Below are 12,242 nucleotides of genomic sequence, written 5' to 3'. Positions count from 1 at the left end.
GGGCACTGGAAGAATTGTAATTCTGGAGAAACAGCCCTTAAATTAGGGGCATTGTTCTAGGGAATAAAAGTGCTTTCTTATTCAGCAGATCTGCGAGGGAGTCTGTGACTCTCCAAAAGACTACAGATTAGGGAGTGCAGTACAGGTGTGTTTTAGAAAAATAAATTTAAAAAAAACGAAAGATTAGGTATTTTTCTGTCTTCCAAGTAATAGTTCAGATAAACCTGGTGTTCGTGCAGCCTCTCTTGTTTTGTCATGAGGGCGGCGAGCCACGGTAGTTGCATATGGATTAGTTGTGATTTCTCCTTATGTGGCATGCTGAGCCCCAGTGGATTAGAACTAAAGCTCAGGACTTTGGCTGTCTTTTGGATGGCTGCCGGGGTAGATATGCAGATGAGCTCTCCACACAATGATATTGGGGCTCCATGATGTCGTGGGGTTGGGAGTGGGGACAAGAAGGCAGAGGATGGGGTATAGTTTTTCCTCACCCTTGCTCCTAGGTTAAGTCCTCATTGGTCTCCCTGTAGAGTCTCCTGTGGAGATGCGTTCGTAGCCTGTCTGCTTGGATGGCCCTACAGACTCTGCCTTGAGTGTGGTCTTCACCTTGAAGGTCTGCTTGTCCTTTGTGTTGTAACAATGTAATTTTAGGGTTTGAGAATGGAGTTGTGAATTGACCTGGCCCAGAGTTGCTTCAGATTCCCTCCTCTTTGCAGAATGAAGGCAGGTATTGGTGTGGGGATCCACGGTATTTACTGATAAAGGAAAGAATGTGTTTATTCATGATGGTAAGAAAGGACCCCTTATTGGCTTGCTTCTTGGCAGACCTAAGAGCTGAGATACAGCCCTGTGGTAGTGCTCAAGAGGTCTGAGCAGGCTTCCTTGAGATGATCTGAGTGCTTGGATTCCCTCTGCCTGGAGATGGGTAATGTTTGAGATTCCAATTTGGTTCTGAATTCTCTCTCGTTGCCTTCTGCCAGGCCATCCTATCTCTGACATTGTAGTGCCATAAAAAGTCATGGATGTTGTGTTGCCAGTGGGATGAATGTTTCTCCAGGAAAGAATAGAATAGAGAGGGGTTCATTAAGTTAAGGCTTGGGGCTATAACATCAGAGCCATCCTGAAAATCACAGGGAAGAACCAGTAGGAGGGTGAAAAGAGACAGTGTATTCATATTTTGACTTGGCATTTTTTCTGCATAGGCAAGGGTCTGTAAAGCTATATTAGGTACTATGTTGGCTCGTACTGGATGACCGTTCACTGTTAGGGAAAAATCTACCTTGGACAGAGAACCTGTTTGGGAAGAGGAAGGAAGGAAGCAAAATGGACTGGTGACCCTGACCTTCTCTGAGGTATCAGCTGCATCATTTCAGGCCTCCTCTGCATGTGAGATCCTTCTGTCATCTACTCCATTAGCTCCTAGGCTTTTGCAAAACTGGAAACCCTTCATCTGGAGCCCTCAAGAGCAGTACTACTTAATATGCCAATCTGCAGTGAGATAAGAAGCATATGTACCAGAATGTAAAACTGATCTCTTCTTCGAGAAAATCTTGGCTGGGCGCGGTGGCTCAAGCCTGTAATCCCAGCACTTTGGGAGGCGGAGACGGGCGGATCACAAGGTCAGGAGATTGAGACCATCCTGGCTAACACGGTGAAACCCCATCTCTACTAAAAAATACAAAAAACTAGCTGGGCGAGGTGGCGGGCGCCTGTAGTCCAGCTACTCGGGAGGTTGAGGCAGGAGAATGGCGTAAACCCGGGAGGCGGAGCTTGTAGTAAACTGAGATCTGGCCACTGCACTCCAGCCTGGGCAACAGAGCGAGACTCCATCTCTCAAAAAAAAAAAAAGAAAATCTTGTATGAAAAAATGTTAGAACTAGACAGTGTGTTCACTCTGACATAATTGATTTACATTCAGGCTTCATGTAAGTTTTCTATATAGTGACCAACCAGTAACACAGTTTGCAAATTGGCAGCTAATCTGTAGACCACACTGAGAGTAGCATGCTCTAGAGCTGCTTCTCAGTCAGAAGCAGTTGTTGAGGTCATGGAATTGTTTGTTTGGTACAGGCCAAGGGCAGCCAGAAATATAGAGCCCTGGTTAAGAAGAGCTGTCACCCAGAGCATTCAGACATGGGTCAGGGCGTCTACTGAGGAGAAGAGGGGCACAACTAGAATGAAACAGCTGAACAGATGATCAGGCAGTACCTACACCAAGGGTAAATGCCATGTCCTCCCTTTACCACAGGCGTATGAGCTGGGGTACTAGAGCTAGGGCCTTGGTTTTGCTTGTTGCTTCTAATGGCAGGTTGGCCACACCAAGCTTACCCTGTCTTCCCAGGAAAACGGCATACACCTGAGAAGAATGTGTTGATTGTCTCTGTAGTCACACCTGGATGTAACCAGCTTCCTACTTTGGAGTCGGTAGAGAATTGTAAGTATCATCCTGTTCCCTGTCTTAGAAGAGCAAGCACTTGCCTGAAGCTGTAACTCTGGATGGCCTGGCCTAAACTGCTGATGCTCGGCCTGGAGTCTCCCTTGACCATGGGGACCGAGGGTCACCAAGTGCTGAGAGCCATGGAAGATGAGTTTTTCCTATGCAGAAACTGAACCAGTGCTAAAGGTTGGCTGTGGAACATCGCACTGGCTCTTCACTGAGTCCCACAGGACACCTACCTGCTGGACAGAATACATTTCTATTTTAGGAAAGTGTATACTTTTTTAGTTTTCTCTAATAGACTGTTCATTGGGGAAACAAGGGGTTCTGGTCACTTACACTGAGATGAAGTTAAGTCATTAGTCCAGTGACTGCCTCCTGTCTTCCCTGAGCAACATTTGGGGACTTCTCAGTCTCCAAAGTGAACATTTGAGTTTTGGCTTCTTCCTCACATTCTTGGAGGAAGTAGCTGAAGCACAGAGGAAAGGGAAAGGAGGGTGATTACAAAGGCATTGGGAGCATTGCATGCTGCACTCCCCCCTGCAGGCATCCCTGTTCCCTTTGCCAGGAGAAGACTTCCTTCATCTTTCTGCTGTGGAAACTGACCCATGAGGTAGGTGGTGCTTTGTACAGAACTCCGCTCCAGCCTGACTCTTGCTGTACGTCATCATGCAGGGTCTACAGAATCACTGTGGTGACCACCCTGCCGCTCTGGCCCCAGACCAGCCCATCCTATAGCTATCTTGCTCTGAGGACATCTCCTCATTGAAAGATTTTTTAAAATATATGTTCTTCCTGTTTTTTTTTTTTTAATCCAATGATTTATAGAATATCTGGTCTATAATCTGAGAATAGAAAACCTTAACCAACTAAATGAGTTCATTTCTGTCATTTCAGATACCCTGACCATAAATGATGACCAGTGTTTACTCCTCTCTGAGACTGTCTGGGGAGCTCTCCGAGGTAACAAATTAAAAGAGAGAGAGAAAGGATGATGTGGGAAGGTTGATGTTGGTGGAGTTCAGTAGCCCAGTCCCTGCTCACTGCAACCTCTGCCTCCTAGGCTTAAGCAATCTTCCTTCTTTAGCCTCCCAAGTAGTGGGATTATAAGTGCCTGCCACCACGCCCAGCTAATTCTTATATTTTTAGTAGAGATGGGATTTCACCATATTACCCAGGCCAGTTTTGAACTCCTGAGTTCAAGTGATCCACCCATCTCAGCCTCCCAAAGTTCTGGGATTACAGGTGTGTACCACCTCGCCCAGCCAGGAAGCTTTCTTTATGGGAACAGTTGGCGTGTTTTCCCATCTCTGTGGAGCTGTCCCTGGAGGTTGACAGGTTTTACCCTGTGCAGCATCAGCAGCTGCTGCTGCTGCCCTAGTCAGGGGCTCTGGGAAGCAGTGGGAGAGTCTGCAGGCTGATGCTCTAGGTGCCAGCAGGGGACAGGTAGCTGGGGGACAGGGGGAATGATGCTACCATAGACATTGCCCGTCCAGCTCTTGCTAAAGACATGTAATTGGAAAGGTATTTTTTAAAAGGAAAACTATAACAAAAGAAATAAATACATGCAAGAGAAAAGATAAATAGTAGTGAAATATTTAGAACTACATTATTTCTGGAGAAAATGAGTTTACTGGCTAAACTGTCAGCCCTTGCCCTTCCTCTGGGTTTACTGAGAAGGTATTTAGTGCTTAGATACAGACTTAGCCAAGTACCTCTCCCACTTTTGGTAAACCCTCTGCTGGTGAATGATGAGGGAAATTCTCTCAGAATTCCACACCTTGCTTTGGTTTGTCTTCCTTCCCTTTCCCCACTTGTATGCTTGGAACAACAGCATGCTGCCTCCCCTTCCTGCCCTCTTGTACCTTTGGTGCAGGTGCCGATGGTAAGGGAGGACCTCGGACTCCAGAATGCTGGGTGTCAGAGTCAGAGTGGGGAGAAGCCAAAACAATACACTAGCAGTCTGCTCAAACCAGGTGCTGAGTGACTGCTGAAGTCTCATGGATTCTTTCACTTTGAAACTGGGGACTCTGATAATTTTTCATGGGGTTTCTGCAGGGTTTCCAGAAGAGGGTCCCCAGCTGTTGAGAACATACAATGCTCCGGATTCAACATAACCTGTGTGTGGGCCTTGCTAGACTCTAGAAGACAGTGTCAGTGGACTAGGGGAGTCCTTCTGAGGCAGTTGCTGTCCACCACACCTCAGCTCCCTATAGCTGGGTCTCTTCTCAGTCTCTGAAGACAAAGAGTGGATGATTTTTTTTTTTATTTTCTAGGTCCAGCCATGAACGCAGGCTCCTTGGAAACCCAAGCTTATGATCACTTTCTCACAATTTATTCTGGGACCCCTTTTCTCAGCTCTGTCAGCTCCTGATAGGGGTTATCTATGGAAAGCCTTGCAGGCTGTCTTGTCCCTGTGTCTGTCCTCATGAGTATATGTCTTGGCCTCTCTTCTCAATATTCTTGAGGAAATATAGATGAGAGGTATGTGGGTTTTGAAAGTTAGTGTGTAGTAAGAAGGGGCACTAAAACCCTTACTCTGACATCTCCCAAAATGAAATACAGAGTAAAGATGGATACTGGCTTCCTAATATCCCCTTTTCATCAGTGTTAAAAATCGTCAAGCCTACACTACATTCATTTTTACTGTGTACCCAAACGTTACACTCTGCTACATTGAGAACCTTCCAAATAGATACACCTCTTTATCCACTCCCTGAGTCTTTACTCTGCCTCTCTACTTCTTCCTAGGTCTGGAGACTTTTAGCCAGCTTGTTTGGAAATCTGCTGAGGGCACAGTAAGTGTGGACCCTCAAAAAGGGCTCCTTTTTCATCTCCGGGGTTTGATCCCAATGTTGAGAATCCTAGAAAAATCTTATTTTGCCTTAGGATCCTGGTGACTTGAGATAGCCCCAGTAGAAATGGAAGAGGAGATGTGGGTGGAAAACTGGTTTGGTAGATTTGGTCTGTTTGGAATCACTGTAATTTGGTTCCCTGAGTCATCATTTAGTCATTTAGTCATCATTTAGACCTTGAGGCCACACTGCTTTGAAGAAAATAAACTGTGTTAACAGGAAAATCCAGAATTTTTAGGCTGAGTGGTGTATGGGACAGTTGTATTAGGCCGGCGTTGGACAATTGCTCTATGGGAAGGTGGCTGCTCATGGTCATTTATAGAGGTGGGGGGCATTTGGGGAGACAGTGACCCTGAGAACAGTCAAAGATTGGCTTTTTAAGAATCCTGGGAGAGGTATCTTCATCTCCCTGTGCCCCTGTAGTAAGCTTCCTTTGAATCTGACATGTTCAATGTTTGTTCTGCACAGTTCTTTATCAACAAGACTGAGATCGAGGACTTTCCCCGCTTTCCTCACCGGGGCTTGCTGTTGGATACATCTCGCCATTACCTACCACTCTCTAGCATCCTGGACACTCTGGTACCCAGGCCTGAAGGCCTTCTTCACACTTAAGAGTTCTGGGGTGATGGAGCAACGGACAGACCAAGTTCCAAATTCTTAAAGAGTTAGAGAGAGAATGTATGGACTGGGCGTGGTGGCTCACGCCTGTAATCCCAACACTTTGGCAGGCCGAGGTGGGCAGATCACCTGAGGTCAGAAGTTCGAGGCCGGCCTGGCCAACATGGTGAAACTCCGTCTCTACTAAAAATACAAAAATTAGCTGGACATGGTGGCGCATGCTTGTAATCCCAGCTACCTGAGAGACTGAGGCAGGAGAATCGCTTGAACCTGAGAGGTAGAGGTTGCAGGCTGAGGCATGAGAAGCCCTTGAACCTGGGAGGTGGAGGTTACAGTGAGCTGAGATTGCACCACTGCACTCCAGTGTGGGTGACAGAGCAAGACTATGTCTCAAAAAAAAAAAAAAGCCTTACCTAGGAGGTTCCTAACTCTCTTGAGTTTTAATGTGCAGTCTTATCTGACAGTTCCCGATCCAGTTCTTGTGTCTGCCTTTTCCTTTGCTCCTGTGACGGAACCAAAGGAGGCGACACATCTGCCAGCCTTGGCCTCTGAGATTATGAGTTAAAAGACTACTAAGTTCCCAGGAGGTCTCACAGTTGTGATTAACATCAGTCAGACAACACAAATGGCAAGAGGAAATGTTGCTTTTCAGGCTTTTGGAAGATTCCAGGGTACCACAGTAGCTGCAGCCCTCCTCTTAATGTGGCCAGAATTTATTTCAAAAAGAGGAAAGACCACCTCTATCATCCCATCTTTGGATGTGTTCTGGGAAAAGTAGAAGTGTGCGGGGCCTTCCCTCCATGCCATCCCTCTCTGATGGGAAGGTTTGATAGAGAGACCCCATAGACACTTAATTGAGAGCTGAGGCAGGTCAAGCCTGTAGGGGTGTGTGGAGCGGCCTGAGAGCTTGCCCAACATTGCAAGTTTGAGGCTGAAACGGGAGAGACTGTGATGGGTTCACAGTGTGCACTTTAACCTACAGGATGTCATGGCGTACAATAAATTGAACGTGTTCCACTGGCATCTGGTAGATGATCCTTCCTTCCCATATGAGAGCTTCACTTTTCCAGAGCTCATGAGAAAGGTATGTCCCCATTTCACTCAGACCAAGTTTATGGGTCAGTGTCTGAATCTGGCTGTGGCCCTCCTGGCAAGAACAGGGTCTCTCATCCTAACCAGTCGGTTTTAGACCAATATAGGGGAAGGACACTGGATTTGGAGTCAGAAGACTTGAGTTCAAGTCCAAAACTTTGCCAGTAATTTTCCTTGTGACCTTCAGGAGAGAATCTCTTCTGGCCTTATTCCCTTTCTATTTATTTATATTCTGTTAAATGGACATAATATTAATACCTACCATGATTATCTCACTGGCAACATGATACTCAGATAAAACAGATGTGATAACTTCTGGGAAATTATGATCAAGTTTTTTGAAGATAGTCCCTGACACCAAAAGACTATGGGCAGGTTTTCTGATGTCTGGGGAGTCTTGTGGGCATTTTGAGTATCTTCTACTCTGCTAGCTTTCAGGAAATGTGAACCTGAAGGGTGTCTTGTGCCTTTCAGGGGTCCTACAACCCTGTCACCCACATTTACACAGCACAGGATGTGAAGGAGGTCATTGAATATGCACGGCTTCGGGGTATCCGCGTGCTTGCAGAGTTTGACACTCCTGGCCACACTTTGTCTTGGGGACCAGGTAAGAATGATGTCTGCGGCCAGAGGGACTCTGCTCATTATGCTCAGAGTGAAGCTTCAGGGCACTGGCTCATGGAAGTGGCATATTCCAGCCTTGGTCCTTGGAAGAATGTTTTCCATCGACTTCTTCCACCTGGGAATTTAGATAGGAAGAACTCACTTCGGGCAGTGGAGGCCACTTCTTACTATTAAAATATGTACTGTTAGACTATGTAAGGGCACATTTTTCTCAGATGCCGTTGCAGGTAGTTGTGCCTAGAGTGGATGCTGAGGAATCTGACCACCAGGGTAGAATCTGAAAGAAAGAAGCCCAAGGGCAGCCTGCGGAGGTCAGAGTCAGTCACTACCCCTGCTCCATTTCTTCTGTATACCCTCCGCCCTCCAGTGTGAGTCCCCAACACAGGTTAAATGACGGTTGAAAAGGGCTACTGGCCTGATAGAAAACTGAAGATATTGGCCGGGTGTGGTAGCTCATGCCTGTAATCCCACCACTTTGGGAGGCCAAGGTGGGTGGATCGTCTGAGGTGAGGAGTTCAAAACCAGCCCGGCCAACATGGTGAAACTCCATCTCTACTAAAATTACAAAAATTAGCCAGTTATGGTGGCAGGCGCCTGTAATCCCAGCTACTCGGGAGGCTGAGGCAGGAGAATCGCTTGAACCCAGGAGCCAGAGGTTGCGGTGAGCGAAGATCGTGCCACTGCGTTCCAGCCTGGGTGACAGAGCAAGACTCTGTCTCAAAAACAAACAAACAGCAACAACAAAACCCTGAAGATATCTTGTGACCTCAGGAGCAGGAAGTAGTCTCTGGGCCGAGGGAGATACTCCTTAGGAAATGTAAAAAGATTCTGGGTGATGGTTGACCCCACCTACAGGAGGAGATAGAGGAGAAAGATTTTGCCAGTTTGGCTGAATTAGACTCTCCCTCTGCCTAAAGGCCTGTGAGGAGAGCAGCGTTGGGAGCAAGGGTGGTGCCTGCTAGAAGCAGTGTGTCAAGGCAAGAGTGTGTGCACTGACAGTTGTCTGGCTGATACTCAGCCTCTGCCTGTCTATGATTGTGAATATATTTGTATCTTTTTACTGCGACTAAATGGTGGTGACTACCAGTGTCTGTGAGTGCCTGAATGTGCCTACCTAAATGTGTGTGATGTTTATGAATACACTTGTCTTACTTTGTGTGACTTGTGTCCTTACGTGTAGGACTGTGCTTGGGGGTTTATGTATTTGTGACACTCGTATGGGGTTTTCTGTTGGCTTAGGTATCCCTGGATTACTGACTCCTTGCTACTCTGGGTCTGAGCCCTCTGGCACCTTTGGACCAGTGAATCCCAGTCTCAACAATACCTATGAGTTCATGAGCACATTCTTCTTGGAGATCAGCTCTGTCTTCCCAGATTTTTATCTTCATCTTGGAGGAGATGAGGTTGATTTCACCTGCTGGTATGAGCCCTTTGATCTTCCCTTTGTGGCCTGATCAGTTGCTTACTCAGAATAGATGTTAGTCCCCGAGGGGCCACTTAGCTCAGCTGCTGCTTTCAGTGGTCTGTATGGACTCACATTGCTCAGGTCTTAGGCCTTCCTCTGCCCATCTACATAGAGATCCTACCTGATTTGGGCAAGGTGTTCACTGTGAACCTCTTCCTTCCTACTCTCATATCCTTGAGGTATTGATAGAAAAACCAGCCCTGGACACAGAATTGTCTTGGAAAAGTTCAGGATAGAGAAAAATAATCCCTGTTTATGAAGGCTTAAAATTGTCTGGTTGAAGAGTCAAGACACAGAATTCAAGACTAATAGATGACAGTGTCTAATTAGTGTTCAGTTGTAAAGTCCAAACCCTTGGTTCTGGTGAGCTTAAAAGAGGCTAAGGGGCTTCTTTGAGAAGAGGGTGCCAGAGCTGAATCTGGGGAAATGATTTGGCTTTTTGGAGATGTGAACAGGGGAGAATATTCCAGAAGGAGAACAATGTGAGCAAAATGTGGACGTTGTAACGCAAGGGATCTGCAGCAGTTAATAGACAGCAAGGCTTGTCATCCAACTGGAAGAGCAGATAGGAAAGCCGGAATCCAGTGTGCTGCAGCTCTTAAGTTAAGACCTTGGATCCTCATGTTGCAGTCCGGAGAGGATTAACATGTTTTCTCTTTGGGAGTTTGAACTTAAAACTCTTCAGGTCCAGACTCAGCCTTTCTCAGCCTGTGTCAACAGCCCACCTGCTTCACATAACTTTGCTTGGCCACACTTTCTACATGTAGGGCTTCTGAGATCCTTGCTTATTTGATTTTTCAGGTGAAAAGAGGAAGTTATAGGGGGCCAGGTGACTAATCCCCAGGCATTAGGCTTTCAGGATGTTGAAATATTAATCTTCATTTTCTCTTGGGATTCAGGAAGTCCAACCCAGATATCCAAGACTTTATGAGGAAGAAAGGCTTCGGTGAGGACTTCAAGCAGCTGGAGTCCTTCTACATCCAGACGTGAGGAGGGAAGGAGGGCGGGTGGGGTCCCTTGGGGGTCCTCCTGTGGGGTCCTCCCTTTCCATACCAGAGTCAGGCCCTGCTTGGCCACTGTCTGGCCCCTGCAGGGTTCCCTTGTCCTTGGTCCCATCCTTTCAGGTTTGGAGTGGTCAGCTTCCCACCCTGGGGAAAGACACTGCTTAATGAGGAATAGGCCCCTGGCCAGGCTTAACCCCTAGAGCGCTGGCACAAAAAGTCTAGAGCCCGTCTGAGCTAAGCAGACACTTACGAGACACTCCTCTCCTCTCCAGGCTGCTGGACATCGTCTCTTCTTATGGCAAGGGCTATGTGGTGTGGCAGGAGGTGTTTGATAATAAAGTAAAGGTGAGCCGGGGCAGAGAAGAGAAGAAGCCACTGGTGGTGCCTCCCTCTGGTCTCCCCAGCTCCTCCCTGCCTCTACAGAGACTGAACCTCCTGGTTTGGATTGGGCTTTAATGGTCAGAGCACTCTCCTTTTCTCTCTAGAAAGGCCACAGAGTGCTGGGTGCAGTGGCTCACGCCTGTAATCCAAGCACTTTGGTAGGCCAAGGCGGGTGGATTGCTTGAGCCTAGGAGTTCAAGACCAGCCTGGCCAACATAACGAAACCCTTGTCTCTACAAAAAATACAAAAATCAAGAGACTGAGGTGGGGGTACTGCTTGAGCCCAGGAGGCACAGGTTGCTGTGAGCCCAGATGTGCCACTGCACTCCACCCCTGGGCAACAGAGTGAGACCCTGTCTCAAACCAAAGGCCGCTGTGGTATGAGCCCTGGGTTTATGTGTCAGAGTTTCTATCTTCCCTCACTACAAACCTGATTAAGAACTATTTCTGGGCTGGGTGTGGTGGCTCATGCCTATTATCCCACCACTTTGGGAGGCCGAGGCGGGCGGATCACGAGGTCAGGAGATCGAGACCATCCTGGCTAACATGGTGAAACCTCGTCTCTACTGAAAAAAATACAAAAAATTAGCTGGGCGTGGTGGCGGGCGCCTGTAGTCCCAGCTACTCGGGAGGCTGAGGCAGGAGAATGGTGTGAACCCAGGAGGCAGAGCTTGCAGTGAGTGGAGATCGTGCCATTGCACTCCAGCTTGGGTGACAGAGCAAGACTCCATCCCCCAAAAAAAAAAAATATTTCTGCTGCTAGGTTACTTGGATAGGCTGGATTTTTCTTCCTAAATCATAGATTAGGGTCTTCTGGGTCTGTGGGACCAAGGCTACCTTCTCCTTTATTGTTGATCAGTAAGATCCCACTCCTGTCACATGCAAGGACTCTTCAGGAGCCTTGTCCCATTCCCAGAATCATCTGGAGACTTTTGGACATGGCAGATCCTGAGTCCCCCTGCTTGCCTCCCTCAGCTCACAACTGGTATTACTGTGTGGACAGGGAGGTTGCAGAGGGACGGAGAGGAGAGCTGCAGGGAGGCCTCTTAGGGCCCTGGGTTCCTTGGCGTCTGTCCTGAGGTGTGAGCTCAATGGTCAGGAGTCACAGAGACATACTTTGCTGCTGGGGAACAGAGGGAGCACACACCTGTTGTCCTACGTTGCCTGTGTATGAATAAGGCCCAGGAATCTCCTCAGCTTTGTGTCCTTACTGCCATTTGACCTTTTATAACAGATTCGGCCAGACACAATCATACAGGTGTGGCGAGAAGAGATTCCAGTGAACTATATGAAGGAGCTGGAACTGGTCACCAAGGCCGGCTTCCGGGCCCTTCTTTCTGCCCCCTGGTACCTGAACCGTATATCCTACGGCCCTGACTGGAAGGATTTCTACATAGTGGAACCCCTGGCATTTGAAGGTGAAAGCAGGGAGCTCTCCTTGCTGACCAAAGGAGGCTGGGCTGGGGCACAGGATGGGAGGCAGGAAGGTCTGGGCCAGACATTTCCGATTAGTAAATGAAACAACTTAGCTGGAGTGAGGGCCACGTTGTGAAGGTGGTTGAGACGGACCCTAGAGTTACCCCACCATCACCAGACTGTTGTTGCTTGTTTTCCCTCAGGTACCCCTGAGCAGAAGGCGCTCGTGATTGGTGGAGAGGCTTGTATGTGGGGAGAATATGTGGACAACACAAACCTGGTCCCCAGGCTCTGGTAAGGGTTTTCGGGGGAAGGTGGAGGGTTGGACCTGAGAGCAGGGGTTCTCCCTTACA

At 47.8% G+C, this 12,242-nt stretch overlaps 1 protein-coding gene across 2 annotated transcripts in view; it reads left to right on the top strand.

The window, feature by feature from the left end:
- Positions 1 to 12,242, top strand: part of HEXA (hexosaminidase subunit alpha) — a 53,951-nt gene that overhangs the window by 18,232 nt on the left and 23,477 nt on the right. For both annotated transcript variants that reach the window (XM_073012289.1, XM_008015999.3), the window contains exons 2-12: positions 2,339 to 2,431; positions 3,332 to 3,397; positions 5,186 to 5,232; positions 5,758 to 5,868; positions 6,890 to 6,991; positions 7,474 to 7,606; positions 8,863 to 9,043; positions 9,988 to 10,074; positions 10,365 to 10,437; positions 11,708 to 11,891; positions 12,093 to 12,183. In XM_073012289.1, coding sequence (XP_072868390.1) covers positions 2,339 to 2,431; positions 3,332 to 3,397; positions 5,186 to 5,232; positions 5,758 to 5,868; positions 6,890 to 6,991; positions 7,474 to 7,606; positions 8,863 to 9,043; positions 9,988 to 10,074; positions 10,365 to 10,437; positions 11,708 to 11,891; positions 12,093 to 12,183 — 1,168 coding nt within the window. The remainder of the gene's footprint in view (positions 1 to 2,338; positions 2,432 to 3,331; positions 3,398 to 5,185; positions 5,233 to 5,757; positions 5,869 to 6,889; positions 6,992 to 7,473; positions 7,607 to 8,862; positions 9,044 to 9,987; positions 10,075 to 10,364; positions 10,438 to 11,707; positions 11,892 to 12,092; positions 12,184 to 12,242) is intronic.

The sequence above is a fragment of the Chlorocebus sabaeus genome, chromosome 26 (genome assembly GCF_047675955.1).
Source record: "Chlorocebus sabaeus isolate Y175 chromosome 26, mChlSab1.0.hap1, whole genome shotgun sequence".
Classification (NCBI taxonomy): domain Eukaryota; kingdom Metazoa; phylum Chordata; class Mammalia; order Primates; family Cercopithecidae; genus Chlorocebus; species Chlorocebus sabaeus.
The sequence above is the reverse complement of the archived record's forward strand: the minus strand, read 5'-3'. Positions and strand labels throughout refer to the sequence as shown.